Source organism: Melospiza georgiana, chromosome 14 (assembly GCF_028018845.1).
Source record: "Melospiza georgiana isolate bMelGeo1 chromosome 14, bMelGeo1.pri, whole genome shotgun sequence".
NCBI lineage: Eukaryota > Metazoa > Chordata > Aves > Passeriformes > Passerellidae > Melospiza > Melospiza georgiana.
The window spans coordinates 15,394,123-15,419,549 of NC_080443.1; the positions used below are offsets into that span (position 1 = coordinate 15,394,123).

The window sequence follows — 25,427 nt, forward strand, 5'->3', positions numbered from 1 at the left end:
CTGTCCCAATGAATTTGGGCTTTCTAGTGAGGTTTGTGTTCCAAATTCTTGCTGCAGCATTTCTCTACATTACACCCAACAGTACAGTTTGCTCTTTATGCAACTGTGCAGTGTCTGAACATTTCAAGAGTTACCTGGACTCCAAGGGATTTGCCTTCAGCAGGAGCAGAGCTGCCATTCAGCCTTGCTGAATGAGTGGGAGGTGTTTCAAATATGGCAAAAAGTTAATCCAAGATACACAATGGTTTTGTCAATTTTTTTTTTCAATGTTTCTCCCTTAGTTTATAATCTGGATTGGTCACAAGTAATCAGTCATTTCCTTGCTTGAAATATTTTTTGCTTTGACATAGAGTCCATAAGTATGAAGGTAGCAAATTTGTGATCCAGATGGTGTTAGGGCCTCTATAACTCAAAACTCTTGCTTATCACACATTGCATTTAGTGCTGCTTTAGTCCTGTGCAGTGTCTGATGTTTCCTACCAGCTGCTATAGACCATGGATTCATTAGCTGGTTCAAGGGGACTCTTACCAGTTTTGGAGCTTATTTGGCAGTTAGTTTAGGATTTCAGTGCTGTGCTCCACTTGGTGTTGTAGATACTCCTTTTTAATTTTCTGTGTTTGAGGTAATAGTTTCCTCCCTGAATATTTTGAGGAGCGAACAATTCCTGTGATTTCAGAACAGCAAAATGTTTTCTTTGAAAGGTAAGCATAAATAATTTGAGGGAAATGTTGTCCATGAAGTAGAAAGAGATATAAAAATAGTGTATCACTTGTTGAGCATTCGTACTCAATAATGCAAGGAAAAATATAACTGAACCCTTTGATAGTTGTCCAGGTGAGTTTCAGTGGTATATTTGAAAATAATTAGCTATGGTGTCTGTCCATTTGTTGAGAAATGTTTCATTTTGGGATGGGAAGAACAAAGATCAAGCTGTAACTTGGTAGACTGCAGTCAGAAAAATGCATTTTCAATTACTGCATTGCTGGATGCTCAAGATAAAATTTGGGAAATGCTGAGAATCCCTTGAAAGATGGATGAACACATAAGTGATGTTTTTATTCATCCATATACTCTGCTTTAAGATAGCAATGTTAAAAACAGAACAGCAAAGATGGAATGATATCTTAATTCACTTTATTTGTGAATCTAATACAGGGACTTCTATCTTGCTTGTCAGGAGCACTTTTTTCCCTTAGAGTTGAAAAATCTCCTCAACTTGTGAAAAATAGAGATGCTTGTTCAGTTTCTGAGGGAGTACTTTGGATGCCTTCAGCAGTTTTAGGGTTTTAGTGGTGTCACATGTTGCCTCATTGCCATTAACTTAACATGTCTGTAAATAGGGACACTGTCTGCCCTGTGCTGGTTCTTTTCATTCCTGATTAGGAAAGTGGTCTGTAAGAATTTTCTAGATTATACACTCACTTTCTTAACTTAATCCTTAAAATTGCTGTGCAAAGTGTGAGGGGGAAAACTACTAAAGAATTGCATTTATAAACACTTAATTTTTGATTAAGGATTAAGGATTGGAAAAGGATAACAAATGATTCTGTTCTTACAGTACAAAGAACTCCTAGCAGCTCAAGAGTTTTTAGTGAAATATTTTATTTTTGAAGCTTTTTCTTCTGATAGTGCAGTCCAAGTATTCTTTAGAGTTTATTTTCTTGTAAGGGGATAGAATATACGAAAATAAAGGTAGTGCAGAAAGTAATCTTACCCCTAAGGAGTTGCAGCTGGGCCAATTATCAAAGATCAGGAACAGGCCTGACTTTAACAGGCTACAGGTGTAAGCTATGAGAAGAAGAGTGCTACAAAAGAATGGATTGGCTGGTTGAGAAAAAGGGAACTGGAGTTGGTGGCTGCTTTGTGAAGAAGAAAGAGTCAGTGCTCTGAGGGGATGCCCATGAGAAACATTGGGAAGATATGAAACTTTTGTGATAAGGAGACAACAGTATGGACCCCCAGCAATAAGATTACAACATTTTCTCATCTACTTTTCAAGCTCAATCAATGTTTTAGTCTGAATATCGCATTAGAAAGTTGAGAACTTTTGATCCCAGTAAAGCTGGTGTATTAAAAAGAAGTAGGACAGGCTTACTGAACACTTCAGTCTTGTGCTGTCAGTCCTTGTTTTAAAAATTTTATTATTCTCTGTACATTTGAGCCTGAATAGTGTAAATTATCAGTTGGTTCTGGCAGAGTCAGTAGGATTTATTCCACTGGGAGGAGTTGAAGGTGTGTGCAGTTTTGAGTGTTGTTTTTATGTTTAAAGGTCTCAACATGAGTTTATAGAGAAAGATCTTCCCCAGCTTGCTGCTGGTATGAGCTGATTCCTGCTCCCCAGTGTTGCCAGTAGAGGTCTGTGTTGCTCTTTGAAAATACTGAACAAAAGCTTATTGCTGTTCTTAGGAAATGCTCCTGTAGTTCTGTTGTTTGTCTTCTTAATTATTAGGGCAAGAATTGTAAATTTATAAAAGTGTGTCAGCAGTTCCTCTAGGTTGAATTTTACACAGAGATGTGGTATTTTCAACTGTATGTGTAAGCAATCTTAAATGATACATTCTTAAAAAAATACTTTAACTTGGTTTTAGTATGAGAGAGGCAGTTGTGTAGCTAATATGATTTTCTGACTTACATAAAAATTGCTGTCTGTTTTTAAGGATCATGTATGACCATGGGACTGTGATGGGATCTGTCACACACAGTCACACACAAGCAGTTGCTCAAACTGGGATTCTGATTTTCCTGCTAGATGAAGGTCAAAAGAAGAAGCCTTGCTTTTGTAAGGGATACTCAAAACAACTGGTTTAGGTTTTTTTCAGAGGGTGAAAAAAATCCAGAAGCTCCAGCCACAGTGTGGCTTGTTGACTGTTTTGTTAAAATTCTCTTTGTTTTTCTGGCACTTTTACTTCTGTGCAATGGAGAAGCCTTAGCCAGGAGAGAAGTTGTGGATTAGCTGATAAATCAGTGCTTAAAAGATGAGTCCCTGCTCCAGTAAAATTTTGTGTGTGTATATACATTTGGTGTGAGAGGTTACCATGGTTCTTTTATTTCTTGTACAGAACTTCAGTGTTGGCAACTTGTGTCACACTGGTGCAAAAGGTTGAGAAATGTGCTTATAATCTATCTCAATGAAACATCTGCTTTTTGATGTAAGAAATTGTTTTCAATGTCTGGCCATTTAATTTTTATAGATTATAACAGTTTTTCTGTTTTACTTATTTAAGTCAAACTCTGATCATATGGGGGGAATTAAACAGACTCTTCACAGACCACTGAGTGCTTGATTTTATTAATGTTAGTCTGACTGTCTTAGACATGTTCATTGTCTTTTGCTGTACTGCCTGGAGTTTCAGCTTCACTTTATCATTTCTTGTGTGGTTTTGGAATTTCTCATATTTATTGGGCTTTTAAAAGCATGGAGGAGCTGTTCCTTGATGTATATTTTTATTTTTTTGTGAATTTTAGGCTCCATGTATCATGAATTATCTTACTCCCCATGAGTAGCACTAACATGAAAATGTTGGTGCCTGTGTAGAGATTTTGGTGTTTACTTCTTAGTTAAACTTACACTCAGCTGTTTTTTTTCCCCAGATATTTCCTTTGTGCAAATCCAGACTTTTGTAGCAGGCATCAATTTTGTTGTACCAGTTTTGTGAGGGAATGGGAGTACAGTGCTTTTCCAGGAGAGCCTGGGTCTTGCAGGAAGTGTATTTTTGACTGGAGTAGACTATTGGGGTAACTGATGTAGGAAAGCACAATTTATGGAGGGCATTGTGCCTCTGGGGTTGAACTTTTATTTAACTCCTTCTGTTGTGGGATGATTGTAGCTGTCAGTCAGGAGTTAGTACTGATCTAGTTTGAACAAATAAAAATCCACTAATAGCTTTTATTTTCAAAATTGGGTTAATAGAAGAGGATTAATATATTGGATATATTAATATTGGATTAATAGAAATTCAGTTCTTTAACTTACAGAACTGAATTCTTAAGATTTATGGCAGGTAATAGTGAGTGAGTTTTCCATGAGTGCCATCACTCTGTTTTAACTGTGGCTTAATATTGTGGAATATTAATATTGCTCTGCTTTACATAAGGTTCCAACTGCTTACTTGCTACATACTGTAAATATTAAGAGGTCCCCTTGGACTTCCTGTAATTTATATTTCTTATTGAGTAAGCTGAAAATGGTGTCAGATGTTCATACTGCTTTTCCATGTCCATTTTGATGAATCTATTTATTACTTGTGTAATGAGTAGTACACATGGTTGGTTAGCCAAGTTATTGAACTTCATCAACCTTGGCTGAAATTCACAGTGCATGTGAAACTTGTTGTAACATGTAAGAAATTACATCTGGGCTAAAAGGTTCAATAATTATTACTGCTTGTAAGGGAATATTTTCACAAAGGGTGGGATTGAGCTGTGGGCCTGTGTTGTACTTTCAGGTATTCCTTTTACAGAGGAAAAACATATTTGTAGAGCAGGGAGCCTTTCTAGGTGATACTTAGTTCTCAGCAAGAGCTAGAAAGACTCTTCAGCTTGATTGCTTTTCTGTCCTTTGAAATATTTAATTTCTTAAAGGTTTTTTGTATTATTTTATGTGCACTTCATAGTCCAGAGGTGAAAAGACCTTTTGCATGATTCAGTTTGTTTTGCTGCAACATTGAGAATAATCTTTGCATCATTTTGGGTCTTCATGTTTTGAAAACTCATTGTGCTTCAAGAATTGTTTGAATACATACATGTACATTTGTATTATTTAGGAATATGTGCTAGATGCTGGAGAGGGAAGAGTTTGCTAAACGCATTTTATTTTCTAATGACAAGATCTGAAACATGTAGGGGCTTTTCTAGATGCTTACAATTCTAGTTATAGTCTGTAGATGTTCATTAATGTGATGTTTTTGTCTTAGTAGCAGAAAGTTTTTAGTGACTACATCTATGCCAAGTAGGTGCACAAGAAGGAAGGATTTCAGTATCCTGTGTCCTTTTTATGCTTCTCATGCTTGGTTGTGTCAAGGTGTTACAAGGTCTTGAAACTCAGGTCTGAAACAGTAAATCCCTACCAAGAAGGAAGGGAAAGGAGATAGGTGAAAACCTGGGAAGACAAAGATGAAAATTGTGACCTGATTAAAAGGAGTTTGATCTTCAGAAATTGTGATGCCAGAATTTTGTCTGAATTAGAGAATAAAAATAGTACAGTGAGAATGGAGCTGATCTTACACTCATCCTAAAGTCTACAATACATAGTTTTTTAAAAAAAAAGACAGTGTGTGATTTATGAAAATAAATTTTTCAAGTGTCACATTCTTTCAGGAGTTCTCAAGGGAAGGCCATCAAAACCAAAAGTACCTTTGTCTTCCTTTTAAAAATTAGTTAATGGTATTGCAGTTTTTAGGTCACATTACACTCTTAATGCCCTCTCTTGTTTTTATTTTTCTTCTGTGGAGATTTTTTTCTTCTCCTTTTTCCATTTATTCTGTTAGCTTGTCATTTTAATATGTGAGATCTCTGTAGCTTTATGTTTAGCTACATAACCTCAGTATTTTTGTTCTGTAATATCCAGCTGGTTTTGATTTTTTGCTGTACTTCTACAGTGTGGATTTCAGTACTTCATCTGTTGCTTTAGAAAACTCTCTACAGTCTGTCTTCAAATCTTAATTTTTTCATATTAGTACACTTTGTTTCCTCTCCTTCAATTAATGATAATTACCTTAGTCACTGTTCCTGAGTTCCTGTTCATAGTTCATGTCTTCTTTGTGTTAAAGATCCTGGTGAAGTTAGGTTTTCTGATTGTTGTTGAACTTTCTTGATAGAAATAATGTGTGAGAAAGGAGCTGTCACAGTTCAGTTCTGGATGTATTTATTGAAATCTTGTTCATGCACTCTCACTCAAGGTTCCAAACAATTAAGGTTGGTTAGATTTTTTTCATATTTTTCCCAGGTTCTGTTATCTTTGCAGAAGGTACATTTGATGACTCCTCATTATTTATTCTTTATCCAAGCAGCTTTAACACAATACATTCTCTAATTGGATTTCCTTAATTTTAGATATGAAAATGAAAATCATAAAACTTCTGGGGCATTTTCCACTTGTGGTGATTAGTCAAAATGCTGCCTTTGAGCAAAAAATTACAGTTTAAAAGTTTGTGAGGAGGTTTGCTAATTCTCCTGTGTCACAACCAAATTGAAGGAGACACTATCACGTGTATTCAGTGCTTCAGGAAATTCAGAGATTCTGGTCGGGTTCCTCTCCTGCCCCTGGCAAGCATGAGCAGCATGTCCTGCTTCTGTACATTTGTACATTGTAGACATTGATTGTGCTATTGAAGATTTTGAGAAATGTGTTATTAGCCTTATTTTACTTAGGGAGCAGTGTATGGATGCAGTAAATTACTCACATTTACAGATTATATCCATGTTCCATTTTAAAGTGGGAGTTGGATTGTTCTGTCACAAGATAAAATATATATTTCTCTGCATGCTATTCTGATTCTTCAGCAGAGAGTAATTAAGATATATTAAGAGTAGAAAATACAGCAACTAAAAAAGCTTTTTTAAGAGAGCTTTATTTGTTTGGGTCTGTGTCCAGCTGTGAGCAGATGCTGAGGGGTACAAATTTACTCTTGCTTAAAGATTTTTAATCTGAAGGTAAAATTGGATTATTTTGTGCCTTGCTAAGCAAAGAGGACTGCATGAAAACATGATGACCTATTTGGCAGCACACTTTTGGCATCATGAGTGAATGGAGATTGTGATCTGTGGGAAGGTGTCTCTCTGTGTCTGTTTCTGAATTGAGTCTGTGGTGCAGGGAATAGAGCCTGAGACTTCTTGGTTCTGCTCTTTGCATCTGGCACTTTAAACACTCATCTCTGGCAAAACAAAAAGTTGTGTACCTGGGATGGAAGGCAGAGAGAGGCTTCATAATAGAATAATAGAGGAAAAAACTTGGTCTGGAGTGTGTAATTGTTATTGGTCCTTTGCTGTAGAGGATGGTTGTCACTGAGCTCTTGGGTGGGCTGCTGGTGTTCCAGCGGTGAGCAGATAATTTGTGTCTTTTTAGGAGACATTTAAAATCTAATTTTGCTGTGGGAAGATGCATGGCATGTCTTCATGCACTTCTTGAAGGTGTGGCAAAGAGGTCTTCAATTGTGATTTGTGTTTTTTTTTTTTTTTTTTTTTTGCCCATGGCCTTGCATTGTAATTGCCTTCTAATTCTTGCTTGTTATCCATTCTCCTTGCTTTTGTGTACGGACACTTTTTGTTAATACTGTTCTTATTCTCCATCTTTTGTTTCAGAACTCCATCTCCTGCCTTACTTTGTGTGTTGGAAGCACATGATGGATCATTTGAGTTACATAACAGCTTCCCACCTCCCTCTTCCCTTCGTAGTTTAAAGCACACCCAAAGGTTTGCCAGGTTTGAACTAGAGACCAGTGAGTGCATCTTTCCTGTACTCATGTCTTTCTGCAGGATCCTCAAATGACTCTTTTATTGTAAAACTCTTCCTTTGCTGCCAAACCAAACAAATTGTCTTGTATGGCCAGAAATCAGGTAGTGTTGTTTTAATTTTCAGTCTGTTCCTTTCCCCCTGATACAAAATGTGAACTCCTTAGGACAGGACCTGGCTTTGTATGTTTGATTCCCTAAGATACCTCTTTTTTTTTTGTAAGCTGAACTGTGAGCTTTTTAGGACAGAACCTTGTTTTATTATTTATCTGTAAAATGTCTAGTGTGCATTTTAAAATCTTTCACTGTTTGTGTAACTGATATAAATAAGTATCAAGTTTGTTTTAAGAAAAAAAATTGGTCCAGTTTATGTTGTAGCACTTTCTCTGTATCTTTACATAACTGTGAACATTTCTCATGAAATGACTTTGAGATTAAAGCTGGGAGGATCTAGCACTTTAGCTGACAGCACAGTATGTCTTTTAATTATTCTGCCTTGGATGAAGTATTCCTCTTAATTGAATTTACTTCTTTTATTAACATTGCACTGTTGTACTTGCCAAAAGGAGATTCAAAACATGCAAGTAATTTTTTTTATTATGTTTAATTAGGACTCAGCTCAGCAGTACAGAAACCTATGATAGTGTTGGCTAACAGAGGAACAGAAGTGTACTTAAAAAGAAACTAGACAATTTCTGGCTTTTTTTGTCCATTTTTGCTTTGGTGGGAAAAACTCTTGTGTTGCCAAAAGCTGCTGCTGCTGCAAAGAGCAGCTTTAGAGAAGTTTGTCAACCCTATTTCTCTGAATTTGGAACTTTTTTTTTTTAATCTGATTAACAGCATGCACAGAAATGTTATTTATTTCCTTAATAATGTATTCAAATATTGGTGTTTTTAAATAGACTGGCTTTATTTAAGCAAATAAACAAAGGAACTGGTCGCTTATCCACAGCTGCCAAACCTTCAGGAGCAATTACTGCTGAGACATGGAGTGCCCTAAATGTCACAGCAAATTTGACTGCTCAGACCTGATCCAGGTTTCATCAAGATGCTGGTTTGATGTTGACTTACATTATGGGCAGCTCTGTTGTTTTCTGCTGCTCCAGATTTCATTTAAATGTTTAATTTAGAAATGTTTATTTTGAAGTAAAAATAGAAGTAGTGTGTTAACATAACTACAGTCGAACAAAATATTTTTTTATGTCTTATGAATATAAGAATTTATAATTCTGAATAATTTAGGGTTTTTACTAAAATAAAGAATATGAGTCACACTAAAATAAGTTCTGCTCATTAAGACAACTTGCTATTTCAGGTTTCTTTTAAAATGTGTGTAACTCTGTTTGACTTGACTTGATAACAATACATTTAAATACACTTTCAGGTGGAAAGGTTGTTTCTGTTTAGAAAATGTGCAGTTGTGTGTTGAGTTGCTTCATATTTAGATGCCTGTCTGCCTTCATGATATGTTGCCTGTTACAATGGAAAAAAATTGTATAGAGAGACAAATAGGCTCTTTAATAAATTCTCTGTAAACATTAAATGATAAAGCCAAATGCTAAATTTGGATTTCTTTTTTTTAATTAGAGTAATTGACTTGTGTTAGGAAAACTGGCTACCTTGCTTGCAGGAAGTCACACTGTCATTTTTAAAGAAAATCAAAAGAAAATATGAATGTATTCTATGCTTGAAGAAACACTGAGAATAAAAACTTCAAACAGAATAATCCCTAGTTCCAGATGTGATGGACACTGGATTTACACAATACACTTTAAAAATATTCAGTACAAATTTGTTGGAATTTGGTAGGAGCATGATCCTGTAATGGATAAAGAAATGCAAGATGAAGATGGAATGTGAAGGCTGAGAGGTTTTTTTTTTTGCCCCCTTTTATTTTATCTAAACAGAGCTTTGGGATTGGTTGAAATGGAAGATGCAAATCTGAACTCTTTTTGACTGTGATTTTGGTCATTGATGTGCATCTAAAGCAAGGAGTAGGTATGAGAGATAGAGCTGGGATTTGATAGAAAATTCACTTCTTATCTCTGATTCTCCTTTTCTTCCCTTCAGATTAATCCCTGGCCACTGTTCCTTTATTCAGGTGTTTTACAGGACGTGTTTGCATTTAGATGACTTGGGAATGTTGATTGGGATGATCTCTGCAGTTTAGTATACAATTTCAGTTTTGGTTTGGTCTCCCTTTGTTTCCATCAGGCTGCTTTAAGGCGCTCTAACTCAGCTGAATAGCACAGTTAGTCTGAGCAGTGTCTCCTGTATTTTAGGGGTTAGTGGGAATTGCCTTGACACAAGAAGATCTTACTTTGGGGCATGAGATGTACCTTGGCTCTGGGTTTAATGTGCTGCATTCCCACTCCAGGGCTCATTCCAGGCTGGAGCCCTTGGCTGTTATTCCAGTGGTTATGTTGGGAAGTGGCTCCTCTGTGCTGTGAAGGATCAGCAGTGCGTGTTTGGATCTGCTGTGGACCTTTGGGGAGCTGAGATACTGATCAGGGCTGCGTGAAACAGCTCAAAGGACTCAAATCTCAGCTTCCTTCATGTCTGGTGTGAGGACAGTGGAGAGTTGGGTTGGTGGATGTTTTTGGGCAGTGAGCTGGAGCAGATACTAGGTCTGGCTGCAACCCCATGGCTCTCCATTGCAGCACATTTGTGATGTATGAGCCTGATGTGGTTCCTGTCCTGGGTTCTTGCTTGCTTGCAGCACCATCAGTCACAAATTCAGCTTTCTTACCCTCAAATGAGGCATTTTAAATTTTTTACAGCAACAGATATTTATAATCCCATTAATTTAAGGGTGTTTTAAAATGTTTGTTTAGTGTCGTGCTCCCTTCAGAGCAAACAAGATATTTTGGGGTTTTGTCAGTGACAAAAGCAGTGCACTTACTGTTAAGAATAACTTGGCCTTACCCAGGGTAGTGTATTGCAAAAAAGTGTAAGGAGTGCATAGTTTTGAGTTGGTTAGATGGAAAACAGAACCAATGCATTACTCATCCTATTTCGTTTGTGTTGGCTTTTTCTGTGCTTCACGACTCCAAGAAAAACACGTTTGTCCAATTTACACACAAAGGGAGAGGCAGGATGTATCTTTCATATAAAATCACACTTTGCTATGAAAAATATCAGTATGTGTCATTGCCATGTGCCTGTAAACACATGGGAACAAAGGCAGCATTAGTATTCCATGGGAATTGCTCGTTTTAAATTGAGTCTCTTAAAATATCTTAGTGCTTTAGTTGCTTGAAAACTTGCATTTGGAGCAAGTTGAATTTTAAGATTTTATCCTAAATATCTGTACTGAAGCCGAGTGGATGCGGCCAAGCAGTCCTGATGTGGAATGTGTGGTGCTTTTTTGGCTGTGAAAAGTGTGAGTTTGTCAATGATGTGATGTTCTGCATGTGCCTGTGAGAGCTCTGTTGGATGTTGCACTCTGGATCCACCAGCACAGGCAGCAGTGATTCCCGTTGCAGAAGATTCTTCTCTAAATCACACCTCAGTGGTGCAGTGTTTCAGCCTGAAGAGAATTCTTTATCACTCTGTAGCACATTTGAATCATCTTTACTCCTTTTCTGAGGAAGTCTTGAATAAGATTAGCTGGTTCACTCTCACTGGTCTTTAGGTCTTCCAGATTTGAAGAAATCAAAGTGATTTCTGGGATACAAGTATCTTTTTTGTTTATATGTAGTTCTCTTGAGTCCCCAAAAATCAGAAAACAGTCTGTTTTCTGAGATGCAGCAGTCTGTTTTGAGTTTTCAAGACTCTTTGTTGCAAGCAAATCCTGTAGGCTTTTACACTGAGAACTGAGCTGTTCATGGAAAGATGACATCATTGTGTTTCACGTGTGTTGTAAAGGACAGCTCCAAGGTATCCTAGAGTATTTGGGCAGAGAAGCTGAAGAAAACTTGCTATTGTCTAAAATATTTGAGTTTTTCTTGTGTATTCAAACCTCCTTATATTTGAAATAAAGCAATGTTTTAAAGCATGTGATGTCCTGGTGCAAATTCTTTACGAAATGTCCCCCCTGATTGATGGACTGTATGCTCTCTGTTTAAACAAGAAATAGCTGAAATACTTTTCCACTCAGTGAATCCTTTTCTGTGTTTTATAGAGGAGGTTGCACCATTGGACAGAGCCCTGTTCTCATCTGGTGTGTGTTGATACAGTGCAGCTGGCATTAATTGAGTGATGCTAACTGCTTCTTAATTGACACCATTAGCTGAAAATCTGCACCAAAATTCAGTGGCAGCAGTCACTGCAGATAGCCAGGAATGTGAGAGTATAGAACAATCATGGTAGAAGATGAAGAATGAAATTGAGTGCTAATTTCTGAGTCTTTATGAACAAATGCTGTAAGGAAGGGCTGAAGGGTTTTAAATGTGTCTAGCAAATCCCATGTGCTTGTAGCTCTCTTGTTAGTTCTGCTCCCAGTCCTTTGGGTTAGCTGGTGATGTAGAACTGTGCCATAATGTTTATCCCCATGTATGTCTTATTCTTAAAGAGGATTTTCACTTCTCAGTGTCGGATTAGAGCTCGTTCAGCCACAGCACCAGCAGCAAGAGTAGTTGATCTCAGCACAAACTTGAGATTTCCAGGGCAATTGCTTGAAATTAGTTTTATAAAACATTTGCTCAAAATAGTTTATTTAAATACTCCATACAATGCAGTGATTACTTTTCCAAAGTGGATGTTAGTTAAGTATGTTATTCTCCTGTCACATTTGGGGAAGAGTCTCTTTTATTCCTTGTAATTTGGTTGACCTTGATGCCCAAGTCTGTAATTCTGTGCTGTTTTTCTAGTGTGCTTTTCCCTACTTTTAAAACCCCCACAACTAGTGTACAACTTGTGCTGTCTTTTTTACCTGTGTTAAGTAGCTCTGCAATAGCCTGGTGCTGTGGTACAGGGAAGATTCACCCCTGGAGAATATAACTTATTTCTTGGAAAAGAAACCAATGTCATTGCTGTTAGTGTCCCCTCACTGTGAAAGGGCTGTGTCCCTAAGTGGTGGCAGTCTCAGATTAAGTGAAGTATTGAGCAAATCTTTACTTCTTTTGAAGTCCGCAGAGTTACTTTTCTAATTAAGGATTAAGGTTGCTCTAGTTCCTTGATTATGCATGTCCCTTACATAGTTATTTAGGATTCTTTTCCTATGTAACCCTGCCATGATTTTTTTCAAGGTTTTACTGTTTGGGTGTTTATGATCTTTGTGGTTTAACTTTGGTGTATGAAACCACGTTTAGTGTGGATTGTGAGTCAATGGTAGATTTTATAGAGAGGTAAGATTTTTATTTATGGAGTTTAAATAGTTTTGTACTTCACTCAATCCATGTGTTAGGCAGAGGTTTTAAAATTTACTGTATATTGAAAATATAGCTGCATTGAATCTGACAGGAGATGTTTTTCAGCCTTCTAGAAGCTAAAGGAAAAGAGAAGCTTTACCTGTCCAAGCTTTTTAATACTTGGGGGGGAAGAAAGAAACATTAATTGTTGCAGAAGAACCAGAGAGCTAAAGCTGTAAAAAGACTTGAATACTGAGGTGCTTCCAAACTCCTCCTTCAGCTGTTCCAGTTAGACGTTGCATGTGTATCTGTCCTAAATTAAGTGCAGGAGTGTTTGTGAATTAGTTTAAAATGTGTCTGATGGGGAGACATGTCAGCACTTCACCTGTGACAATGTTCAGGTGGAGGTTTTTTAGCACATGATTTCATGTAAAGATCAGAACATGTCTGCCTAAAGGTGAAGAATCACTCTTTGAAGCTCAGAGAAGGGCAAGGACATCCTAAAGAGAAGAGCTTAATACTACTCTCCACATTTGCAGGGAAGAGTCGAGGTGGCATAAAATAAACTAAACTCACAGCATGTAACTTACTTCGTTTGTAATGAGTATGAAGTTATTAACTACAGGGGAGAATGGCATGGAATGTAATATTTTGCACAGTTGATTATTTTGCACAGTGTGACATGGGGTAGAGTTAGCAAAACATCATCATGCTTTGCTAATTAATCTGGCCACCAGCTCTCAATCTTTGTTTAACAGTAACAAAACTATTCCCAGGCATTCCAACTAGTTTTTAATAATACAATCAGCTGTCAATATAAGTATTCTTGTGCAAAACAAGAGGCATAACAGCTAGCTAATGGTACTTCTTAGATTAGTTACATGAAAAATTCTAGTTAAATATGCTTAAAGTGGAATTAGGAACAAGGGAAATCTTGCATATGCTGTAGCTGAATTCATGTGCGTGCAATGAATTATCCAGGTAATTAAAGTTGCTTGGTGCAGTGAATGGCTTTAAAGGAGATACAGGAAAATTGCTTGGACTTAAATACTGTAAGTATGTAATTGCAGAAAATTGTATAAATTTGTCTTGGTGTCTGTTGTTTCTATAATGTAAGTTATGTTTTGTGCTGTAACTGGATTTTGTTGCTCCAGGGTGTTTTGGAAGTGAGACAGCCCATCTTCATAGGCTTTTTGGCAAACAGTTTTTAACAGGAAATCATGAACACGCTTTAAATGTCATAAAGCTAAAACAAATGCCTCTTCTCTTTGCATTCTTCTCATACTCAGATTGTTGGGCATTTCAGTTTGAGTCTTCCTTTCATAGTTTAGGCTTTTCTAATTGAACTCATTAAGCTGTCTTATGCCTCTTTCAGCTAGAAGGCAATTCCTGTCACTGGCACAGTTCTCCATGGAGATGGACACCCAGCGATACCATTAACTGCATCACAAATATGTAGTAGCTCACTCCTGGTGGAAACCCAGGTTCTGGCTCAGTTCTCTGCACTTCATGGGCATTCTTCTCTCCCCAAAAGTCCTCATCTCCTGTTGTAAATTCTCACAGATTTTTTCCCATTTAATGAAGTTTACTTTGGACTGACTTCTGTGCAGCTTTTCATTAGTGAATTGAACAGTGAAACAACGTTTTGTTCCCCCTGCCACAGGTGGTCCTCAGATTGATGACTCTGAGGCCAACTGTGCATCTAGAGAGCCCTGAGCCCATGTTGGATGCGCTGTCATTTCCAGATGGAGTTGCCAGCACAGTGGCTCTGCAGTCTCTCTGTGTGGCACATTGTTCACAGTCAGACAAGGAAGGAGCACATCCAATCCTGCCCTTCCAACAGCTGAGGACACTGATAGGCTGAGAAGTTGAGTGTTTTTTGAAGATGCCAAACCTATTTTTCACAAAATAATACAATTATCTTCTTGACCAGAAGATCTGGTCAAGTTGAGGTGTCTGTGTTTTTCATGTGTGCTTTTAAAAAGCCGAGTCCAGGTGGCTCTCAGGTCACCAGACTGCAGGTAGCATAGCTGCACTTAAATATGTGGCTCATGTTTTCAGGTAATTTTATAGCTCTGTGCTGCTCCTGGGATGTTTTTGTGACCGGGCCCATGTTTTATCCTAGGTTTTGAAACTGCCAAGTCCCTGGCCCTGCATGGGGCGTGTGTGATCCTGGCCTGCAGGAGCCCGGCGCGAGGCGAGGCGGCCGTGCAGCGCATCCTGGAGGAATGGGTGAGTGCGGGGCTGGGCTCTGCAAGGTCTGACATGCTCTGGGCACTGCCAGCAGGCACACACAGCTCTGCCACGATCATGGGCACATGGCACAGTCCGAGCAAAAAGTGATTTATCTTATTGGGTAACGCCCGGCTCAGCCGCTGGTGTGTGGGTGATGGAGGTTTTTCGTTCCTTGTGAGTGTGTTGGACTGCAAGGCTTGATGTGCTCTTATCCATGTTGTTTATGGATGCTTTGTAAGTGAAAAAAAATACTTGGGAGAACCACTGAGGCTTGGTTCATAGGAAAGGATATTCCAGAACCAAAATGAATGACTACCCAAAGGAAGATGGACACAGTCCTCCAAAACAGCCACTGTTTTCCCCATAACTTTTCTACAGTGAGAGATTTCAGAGGGTCATTTTTGTACTTTTCAAACACAAGAATGTTTCTCCTTTTTTGAGTTCGTCAGGCTCTGCAGCCCTGCTGCCAGGCTGTCACAGTGGTTTTTTCCTTCTACCTTCTTCCCACTTTCTTTCATTTTTCTCCCATTTTTCTCACACAAACACCAACTTTTCAGTCCCATCTATTGTCTTGTTGATCTTTGATTCCTTTCCCTGATCCCCAGTTTTTTAAACGACCTTCTAAGGCCTTAATTAAAATATATTCAGCTGTCCTAATTTATTCCTCCCACAATCATTTATTTGCTAGCAAGGATTGCAGGCTACTTTTTTTTGAGCTTGCTGGGACTGCTGACTTCCATGAGAGAATGTGGTGACATCTCTACACTTAAATGAATAAAAGACCAATGGATCAGATTCTTGGATTTTTATTTCTTTCCAGCTAAAATTAGTCATGACTGTTTTGCTTTTATTTCCTGAGCTCTCAAAGTATTTCAGCTGCTCCCAGATGACATGGGAGAGCACTCAGTAGTATTAATATTTACACATAAGTAGTCTAAAGATAATTATAATATTTATTAATGCAAAACAAATGGTGCTTATTTATGTGTATTTGCAGATAAGTGATGCTTTCAATATTGCTAATTCTTGTAACCACAAGTTTCATGAAGAATCAATCTTTGGATTTAGGCCTTTTTCTCTTGCCCAGATCATATGAATGATTTACAGTAAAGGGTTGGTTGGGAAAAATGTCTTCCTTGCTGCTTTCATCCCATTAAAACTCTCTTATTTTTTAAATTAAAAAAAATTGTTTTAATTTCATTTATTAAATTTTAAAAAAAATCAATAGGATATAATTCTAAGCGAATTCCAACAGAGGCCAGCATAGTGTCTGTTATCTTTCAACAGACCTGGATTTGGTGATACTCTGTTTGAATTTGATAGTCCCAGTCCAGCTAAATTTGCCTGTTTATATGGGGTTTATCTAACTAAAACTAGGCAGTGGTGAACATTTTTTATTTGAAAAATATCCCATTACCCTCTTAATCCTAACCATATCTCTGACCACTTTGAAGACAATGGGAGTTCAGAATACTTGTCTTAAATACCTGCATTATCTCACCCAAAGTTAATGAGTTGTTAATTGAATGAAGAACATTGAAGGTCAAATTACTTCAGAAACACTGCATTTATTTACTAACAGTTTTCAAATTCTAATTGTTCAGAAAAAGAGTCTCATCTGTAAACTGGTAGCTGGAAAACCTTCAATGCATCTTTGTAATGGCTTTGTTGTTGTTTATTGAGAGGGACTAATTAACTTTGATTATTGCACTAATATTATGGCACTTTGACAGTCCCTCCGATTTATGACTCTGGGAAAATAAACAAATGAAATGCAGGTGCTGGAGCAGAAAGAATAAGTTATTACTGAACTTTAATTACTTGGAGTGTGTAACCAGGAGAGAATTAGTTGATGAATTACAAGATGCTTAAAATTTACATCAAATTGTAAGCAGTCTTGAGGAAAATAAACACAAAATCTAGCCCCAAAATCAGCTACTGAAAACAAAGAGACAAAGATTAATTTGACTGATTTGCTTCTAATATTAAAATATGGATGTAAAATATTAATTTTTACCTTATAGGTATAACTACAGGAAGTTGTTAATTGAAAATCCTTTCCTAAAAATGAAAAAGCTTAAGAAAATACCAACAACCTCTGCATCTGATTGAGACGAATTCTCAATATGCAGCTGCTATAAAGAGCTTCAAAGCATGCACAGAATTTTGTCTCCTCTGTTCCTGGGGAAAGCAAAATTATTGAAAGGAAGTTGATTTACTTTTCAATTTGAAATCAATTTAAAGAAAAATACACCTGGTTAGGTTGCACCCTCACCAAGCCTCACGCTCATGGTACTCAGGTAGGATTTTCAGTCGCAATAGTGCTACCCACTTGTTTGATGTTTTCTTGTAGATCTTTGAGATTGAATCTCTGAGCTGCACTATTAAATACAATGTTCCTCCAGTAATTTGAAGGGTAGGAATCTGATAAATATGTTCCTACTCTTTAACTGAGTAGAAAAACCAAACCTCTTGTCATTTGCAGGATATATGCTCTTATAACAAAAAACTCAAAACTGTTGGAAATGGAGTTCTAGTGTGTTTACCTGTCCTAAGTGTGGAATTTTACTATAAGTTGTTGTAATGTAATTGGTATTTCTATAAAAACATGTATATTACCAAAAGCAGTGTGTACCCTCTACTGACTCTTCTGTGGGGCAGTATTTGGTACTCAAGGTTTAGATGTTGGACACAGAATATTTCTTTTTCCACTCTTTGTAGATACAAAAGAGTTCCACATACTTTGTAAGAAGAGAAGATAATTAAAAGTGTGTAACAGAACTACTTACTATTTCAAATTTTGATACAATTATCTAATTGATGGGCTGTATCAACTAGAGCCTGAAATATATATGGGAAAAACTGTAATTTTTAAAACCCCAACCACCACCTCTCCCAAGCCACAACAAAAAAAAACCCAAAACCAAATCAAACCTAGTGTAATGCATCATTTAAAAATAAAGTACAGTGTACATAAAATAACAGTACTAAGGAAAACCACCCAGCTGGGTCCCCTAGTGAGTCTGTTTGTGACATCCCTGTCTGCAATGCCACAGAGTGTCTGCAGAAACACCTCTCTGCTCTGGGTCTGTTGTACTTTGAAATCAGTTGTGAGGCAAAAAATGCAGTTTCAGTTTGCTTGTAGTGAAAGCTGAAAATCAGGTTTATAAAGACAAAATGGGATGGCTAAATGGCTTGGGAAAATCCAATTGTTAGGATTTAGAGAAAAAAAGTAGGAATAATTGGAGAAAATAAGATTTTTTTTCAGATTAGCTGCCATTATGTTTAAAAAGCAAATGAAAACTGATCTTAACTGGCTGTTGTAGACAAGTCTAGAGAACTTTGTTTGTAACAATTTATGCCTGAAGAGCTGTTTTATAGGGAATTTGAGCCATTTGAGTGGGGATTACCCATATAAACTTGCTAATTACTTTGGTTAAGTGACATTTGTTTGCAACCTGCAGTATTGCAGTTATTTTCTTTCTAAACTACAGCAGAATTTTGCTAATATTGCAAATCAAGGGTAATTGCCTTGTGTAAAGCATTGTGACAAGTTTTAATGTGATTGGTCTGGCTGGTCTATCAAATATAATTTTTATGGAGGGGTATGGTTGATTATATTGGTGCAATCTAATGTTTATACACATGCATTTATATAGACAGAAAAAGGAAGAGAAAGTGTGTAAAGGCAGCAGATAAAAAGAGAGATCAGTATAGCTTTCCATTTGATATCTGGAAAATGAGTGTTCCTGCATGATGACGTTCAATATCAATTTAAAACTGTTTGATAATTTCTTGCTCGGAAAAGAGGAAATTAGAATTCTAGAGTTATGATTCATTTTAATCAGAAAGAAATTGTCAAACATAAATCTCTCCTTGAGTAGTGAAAAGGCCTGAAAGCAGCCAAGAAAAATATCAATACTTTGCAAAGGAGGAATGATTGTTCCAATTCGTAGCTTAATTGACTTTGAGGCTTAATGAAAAACACTACAGTGCTGTTTGTACACATAGTTACTCTGACAAACATGGAAATCTATGCTCCAGGAAGAGAGGCTAGGTAATTTATTTTACATTATTATTGATATAATTTTCTAATTGAGTATGAGCAGAATGTTTGGATAAGAGTGCGTAGCTCCAGATGTTAGTGGTATTCTCAAGAAAATACTTAAGAATATGAATGAATAAAATATTTCATAAATCACAGCTTTTCTTGCCAAGAAGCTCTCATTTATTTATTCCTGTCAAATAGTCTTTGAAGTACATATTAAAAGATAAATTGTAAGTTTAATATTTCATAAAAAGTATAATGTTTCTTTGGTGATTATTCCTCAAAGTTAAACCTACACCTACATTAAAGATTAGATTAAACTGTAAAAAGAACATTTGACTTTGCTTTTTAAGTAGGAACTCACAAGGTAGAGATGTGACAAGAGAAGAGAGAAAAGCTGTGAAGAAAACCAACCAAACAAACATGACTCCTTGCTGTATTCCTTTCCCCTGAAGTATTCTTCACTGAAGGAGTGATTTATATTCTTGCTGATTAAGTAACTGAATGAAATTAAAACCTGATAAGTGAGTCTTTGTATTCCAGTTGTGATCCTGTGAAGTGCAGAAAGACAAGCAGCAAACTGGGCACATTTGCCAGTCCATGGGCAGTGGTTTTCATGTGGTCACTGTGTGTGTTTCCCCCTCGAGGAAGGGGCTCTGTTTTCCCTTAAAGTGTTTGGTCTCCACTGCTGTCCTTGGTTTAGAATTTTTTGCAAACCTCCTCATGGTTAGTGACAGGTTTCCATTTATGGGAAAAGCTGGAGACTGCCTAGGAGATGGCTTTGGAGATGTAGTAAATGCTGACTGAAACTACAGTCTGTTAGTACAGAATCAAAGGGTTCTAAGTGGTGCTGAATAAAAGCTCTTAAAAATAATCCTCAAAATAGGAAACATTTCAGAATATCCTACAAGAAAAGCACATGAATTTCTGTGACTATTACTTCCAATATTCTGTTATTATTTTGTCTTGTTTCAAAGCAGGATATCCTAAACTCTGTATTGCATCACAGTGTAATATACATTTAGAAAGGCCTGCAATATATGGACATATTTCATTTTCCAGTGCTTGAGCAGTGCCCATACTGAAGAATCATGTTAAAGGGAGTTATCCAAACCTTGCTGTGGGGAAAAGGCCTTGCAGGAAGGGGCAGGATCTTGTATTAAACGAACTGCTAATGCAATACAATAAAAAAAATCTGCATCAACTTGTCTCACTTGCAGCTGTGGACACTCCAACTAAAGAATTATTGCCTCTACTGAGTATAAAGCCTTTTTTAATTCTTCAGGATGTGATCCAGATTTTTCTGAAACGAAGGGATCTTTTAATTAACTAATTGCAGTGCAATCAGACTGTATGTTACTTGTGGAGAATTGACAGTATAAACATTACCCAGTTCTGTTGTTGGCAACAACTCAGTGGGGCCAATATGAATGTATGACCAGATTTTGGCCATAATAGTTAAGAATTCACTAAGTTTCTGTGAGTAATCTGCTCAGTTGAGAAACCCTAAGAGAGTGATGTGTGCTGTAAAGCTATTTTCCAAATACAGATACTTAAAAATCCCCCCACATGAAGTTAAAAACATGGAACGGTACAATCAACATTTACATGGATGGATTGTTGAGATCTTTTTTTATTTTTTTGTACACCATAAACATATGGCATGAATTTGATTTCATTACAGATGCTGAGAAAAGGGAAAGGCAAATATTTATATTACATTCATGTTTTACAGTAAAAACAGTGTTCAGTTTGTTTATACAGTTCCACTGTTACAGTTTTTATGGTTAGTAATGAAACTGCTGTAAAACAGAGTCTGAATTATATAGCAGATGTGTTAAGCCCCTAACTTTCAGGGTTGGGCATCCTCCTGAATACTGATAGCAGTTACTTGCAGAGTTGATGTACTGGCTGCAGCTGAGCTGTTTCACACTTACATTTTCATCTGCAGTTAGCTCTGCACTGGTGCTGTATGGATACATAGAATTTGAATATTTATCATGATGGAGCAGCCCAGCCCTCCCAGGGTGCCCTACCTGCTGCTGCTGCAGGGGACAGGGTTTGTTCCACTGGGACATGCTGCCCTTATCAGCTTCCAACCCCCAAACCTGAGATAACCCTTAGACCTTGACCCCTGCCCAAATCCAGGAGTATTGGTTTCTCTGGGTCTGGATTGAAGGCACTTGAGAGGGTAGTTCATGTTCAGACTCAGGTGTTTATTATTTCTTATCAGTAAAACAACCTCACAACCGTGAGTTCTGCAGCTTTTCATTAGAAGACACAAAATGGCCAACAATCTCTTGTTACGAGGTCTTTTAAGGCTAAACTATCCAATTAAGAGCTGACACCTGGATTATTTTCCCTTTTAATCCAATAACAATGCAAACTTTTCTGCCCAATTCCAAAATGCCACCCAAACCCATGGAGAAGAAGGAAGAAGCAGCATGAAGAAGAAACCCAGGATGACACCCTGTGCCCTCCATCTTGCCTCCATCCACAACATACTAAAAATCCCAAAACCTAAATTTCTCACCAAGTGATTCACCTACACTCCTCTCTATAATCTATTTCACACTTTTGTGGATTCCAGTCTATATTGAAGTCTGGGAAACGTTCTCCATGAATGAGGGTCAAAGTGAGGACACCCCAGAGCAGACAGAGAAATATTCCCAGTGCCCTGGGTTTCCACACAGGAGCAAACCCTAAATCTGTTTGCACCCCAAAGCACCCAGGTGTGTCTGAGTTCATAACTGTACCCAGCTCATAGGAACTGAGCACTCCCAGAGCAATCAGGTTGCAGGGTTTTAAACACAGTAAGACAATTGGCCATGGTTTCCTCCAGTAAAGATAAAAGTTGTCTTTTGAGTTGGCTTAATTACTTCTACTCTCATAATTCTCTTCACATTCCAATATCTGTTACACGTGTATAAAAAACCAAAAAATCTAAAATGTAATTTTAAAAGAAGTCACAGTATTTTACTATTCCTTAATTTTTTCCTCCAGTCAGCAGAATTTTATACATAGAAATGTTGAAGTGATCTTTTTGGTAATTTGTTTCTTTAGCACAGCCCTGCTGTTCTTAATCTGGAAATGTGAGTCACAAAATCCCTACCATGCCTAAAGCTTTATAATAATACTACTTAAAGGCAGTTTGAGCTTTTTAACAAAAAAAAATTTAAGTTCCCCCCCAGACAGTAACAGACCTCAGGATAACCCCTTTAAAAACTGCACTTTATGCTTGGTCTTCAATTAGAAGTCACTAGGAGACACTGTGTGCTTAAATATATCACCAACCTGTCTGGGGATGTCTGCCTTTATAAAAAAGTAGACTTTGTACATTGGCTTGAGTGTAGCTTATAGGATGCAAAGTTTGGGTTTTCTCTGATAATTTGTGTATTTAGTGTAACTTGGGTTTGGTCTTTTCCTGAAGCTTTCTCTCTCAGAATGTGTTGTATCAAACCCTTTAATGTTGCTGACATTGAAAACTTATTTACTGTGGTACAGATAGATGTGTTCTTACATTGAGTGAGTTCTGCTGTCACTGGATTTTTAGCTGTCACTTCTGGGAGAGGAGGAATTAAAGTGTCTGGATAAATGTATATGTATTTTAAACCATCTTCACAATTAATCTGATTGTAACATAAGCTTGTAATATATTCCATTAATGAAGAAGACAAGCTTAGCTTATGGTAAATACAGTACTAAGTGTTTATAGTGCATTTCATATTTTACATGATTCCCTTTATAATTCTGCTTATCTTTTCATTCTAATTCCCTAAAGAATGTATAAAAGAACCCCTAAAGAGAGTAATTACTGCTCTATTCCTTAACCAAGGCTCCTCTTGCAAAAAGAAATCTGAGCAGCTTTTTAAAGAAGGCAGTTTTAAATAAAAATGCAAATAAGCTGCTTTGTAACCACATTAATTACCCACCTAGCCTCTTATTACCGTGTTTGTATTGTTTGCAAACACTATTTACAGTGGTGTGGAAATTACCATTCCTGGGCTGGAGGAGCTGTGCTGGTGGGTTGTGCTTTGGACCCAATTAGAGCGAGCCCTGTCTGCAGCGGGCTCGGGGGAGCAGGAATAGCCTTGCACTGTCAGAGCAGGCATTAGCTGGGCTGCACAGCCCTGCCTCGTAATTATAGCCCTGCTCCTCTTCTGCCTCTGCGTGCCTGCCACTCTCTGCATGCTAAAACTGCCTCACTCATGATTTAATGTGCACTCTGATCGTTGTTTTTTGTGGAAGTCGTGGTAAAATCTGGTGGGTGCTTTTTGTCGCCAGATTCGTTCTTTGCTTTAATTTTATAAGAAGTAAACAAAACACTCATGCTTTTGTGTTCAGGACGTTACACATTTCCATTAATCATATTTTCACATTAATCCCTCAACTTTATTAGTTTATTTCATCAGCAGAAGTGAACAGGGTGGGCTATCTGTTGGTATTGCAAGCAGTGTTAGTGGGCAGTAATTGCAGCTCTTCCAGCACATTGAAGAAACAGAATGCTTCATAACAAAACACACTCTCACTTGTCAAGTGCAGTGCACACTTGTTGCTAACCTGGTGTGTGTTGTGTTCTTGTCTTGGTTTTCTCTGTAACAATTCTAAGATGGGCCTTTACCCTAAAAATTGCCCAGAAATTAAAACAAAACCAAAGAGGTCACACGGCATTCATGTTTTTACACTTATAAATGTTTTTCAGATCCCAAAGAATTTGATTTGATGGGTCACAGAGCCTGCAATGTGCAGAATCAGTTCTTTAAGATTTGTTTTCTTAAGCCTGTAAGCAGTCTATCAAAATGGTTAATGAATCTTCTGAAGTACAGAAACATATTTTGGTTGAGCTCAGCATGGGGAAGAAAAAGGTAGAGAGATTATTTTCTTCCTGCTTGTGGATCTGCAGTGCTTTGACAGGGTGATAATGTTTAAAAGAATCTTGATGATAAACCCAAAAATCTTAAGGTCTTACTGTGACACTAGGTGTAGTAGAGCAGGAAAATAGTAGCTCCAGGATGGTGGTGTACAACTGCAGAATTGTTATGCATTAAAAAGAAAGGAGAAAAAAGAATAAAAAGTGGTTGCAGGATCACTTGCAGTTTTAGCAGTGACAAGGGACTAATGTGAGGGCATCAAAAGAAGCACTGACTTGTTTCATGATCCACAATAGCTTATAAAACTGAAGATAATTATCAGGCTTATATGACTACAGAGCAGCATAAGTGACATAAAATAAGCATAGCTGGAGCTCAATAGGAATGCAGGAGGTGTCTTGAAAACAGACTTGCTGAGCAGAGTGCTTAAAAAGTGCTAATAATTTATGTGATTGTCAATTATATTTGTAAACCTTTTATTACTATAAAGCCAAAGCATCATACTTTTTGTTTAATTTACAGTCCTTTCTAATTTCTCCTCATTTTTTAATTCCCTTTGTCTCAATAATCGCCTTTGGAGGTGGTGTGCTAAACTTGTTCTTTCCCATATTTCAGTGGGGGTCACTGAGACAGAGTATTAATTTCAACAAGAAACTTTGCTTATAATAAAAGCATGGGATTAATGCAGCAAAATGAGCATTTGGGGTAGGATTTTTAACTTTGTTTTTACTAGAGCAAAGCAAAATCGGCTTTGAACCAACTTTTCAGTCAGTGGGCATAACTGAAGGGACTTGATCTCTTAGACGTCAGAGAACCCTTGAGAGTTGGTGGGAAAGAAAGCACAAAACCCAGTTTAGGGAAAGTTTCAGTCTGCACCTGTATTCTGCTTTGAATGCTGAGATGTTCTCAGGATGTTACTCTGCTGTTTAGAAGGAGCTGCACACTGCCTGCAGCTGCAAAACAGGACATCAGGAGATCTGGAGTGGTGGTCACCCTCTCTGTGACATTTATGCCTTGTGTGGTCAGGGAGATTTAATGTTTTCCTCAGTTATACCCGCTTATAAATTTTAGGAACTGTTCATTAATGTAGTCATGTTTAACATGTTATGGCTACAAACAAAGACATGAGTGTATGTGCTCATTTCTAATTAATTTGTGCAATTATGTTTTATAATCTAGGTGTTTGCAAAGCAGAACATAGTACACCCCATTTACTGTCTGCTGTAGCTAATAAAAAATAATAGAATGAAATAAATCTTGAAACTAACTTTAATTGTAAGTATAGATTAGTTGTAAATTGTATCTTTGTTATGTTTATTTTTAATTCTGCAGTGTTGCAGGTTTGTAGAGCATCCCAATTAGTGTAGTTATTCACAGTAATGATGAGTTAATTGCTGTAAATGCTGAATGTTATTTCAGTGACAATTTAAATACAGTACTGAGATACTTTTTAAAAATGTAGGACTGGAAATAAAGGAAAAAGGAAATGGTGGCAATAATGAGACTGGTTAATTTTATAAAGATTTTTGTCA

The 25,427-nt window shown here is 37.2% G+C and overlaps 1 protein-coding gene across 1 annotated transcript in view; it reads left to right on the forward strand.

Annotated features, from left to right (window-relative positions):
* The window catches only part of WWOX (WW domain containing oxidoreductase), a 473,269-nt gene that overhangs the window by 4,761 nt on the left and 443,081 nt on the right, over nt 1-25,427 (forward strand). The window contains exon 5 of the mRNA XM_058034427.1: nt 14,867-14,973. Within this exon, the coding sequence (XP_057890410.1) occupies nt 14,867-14,973 (107 nt within the window). The remainder of the gene's footprint in view (nt 1-14,866; nt 14,974-25,427) is intronic.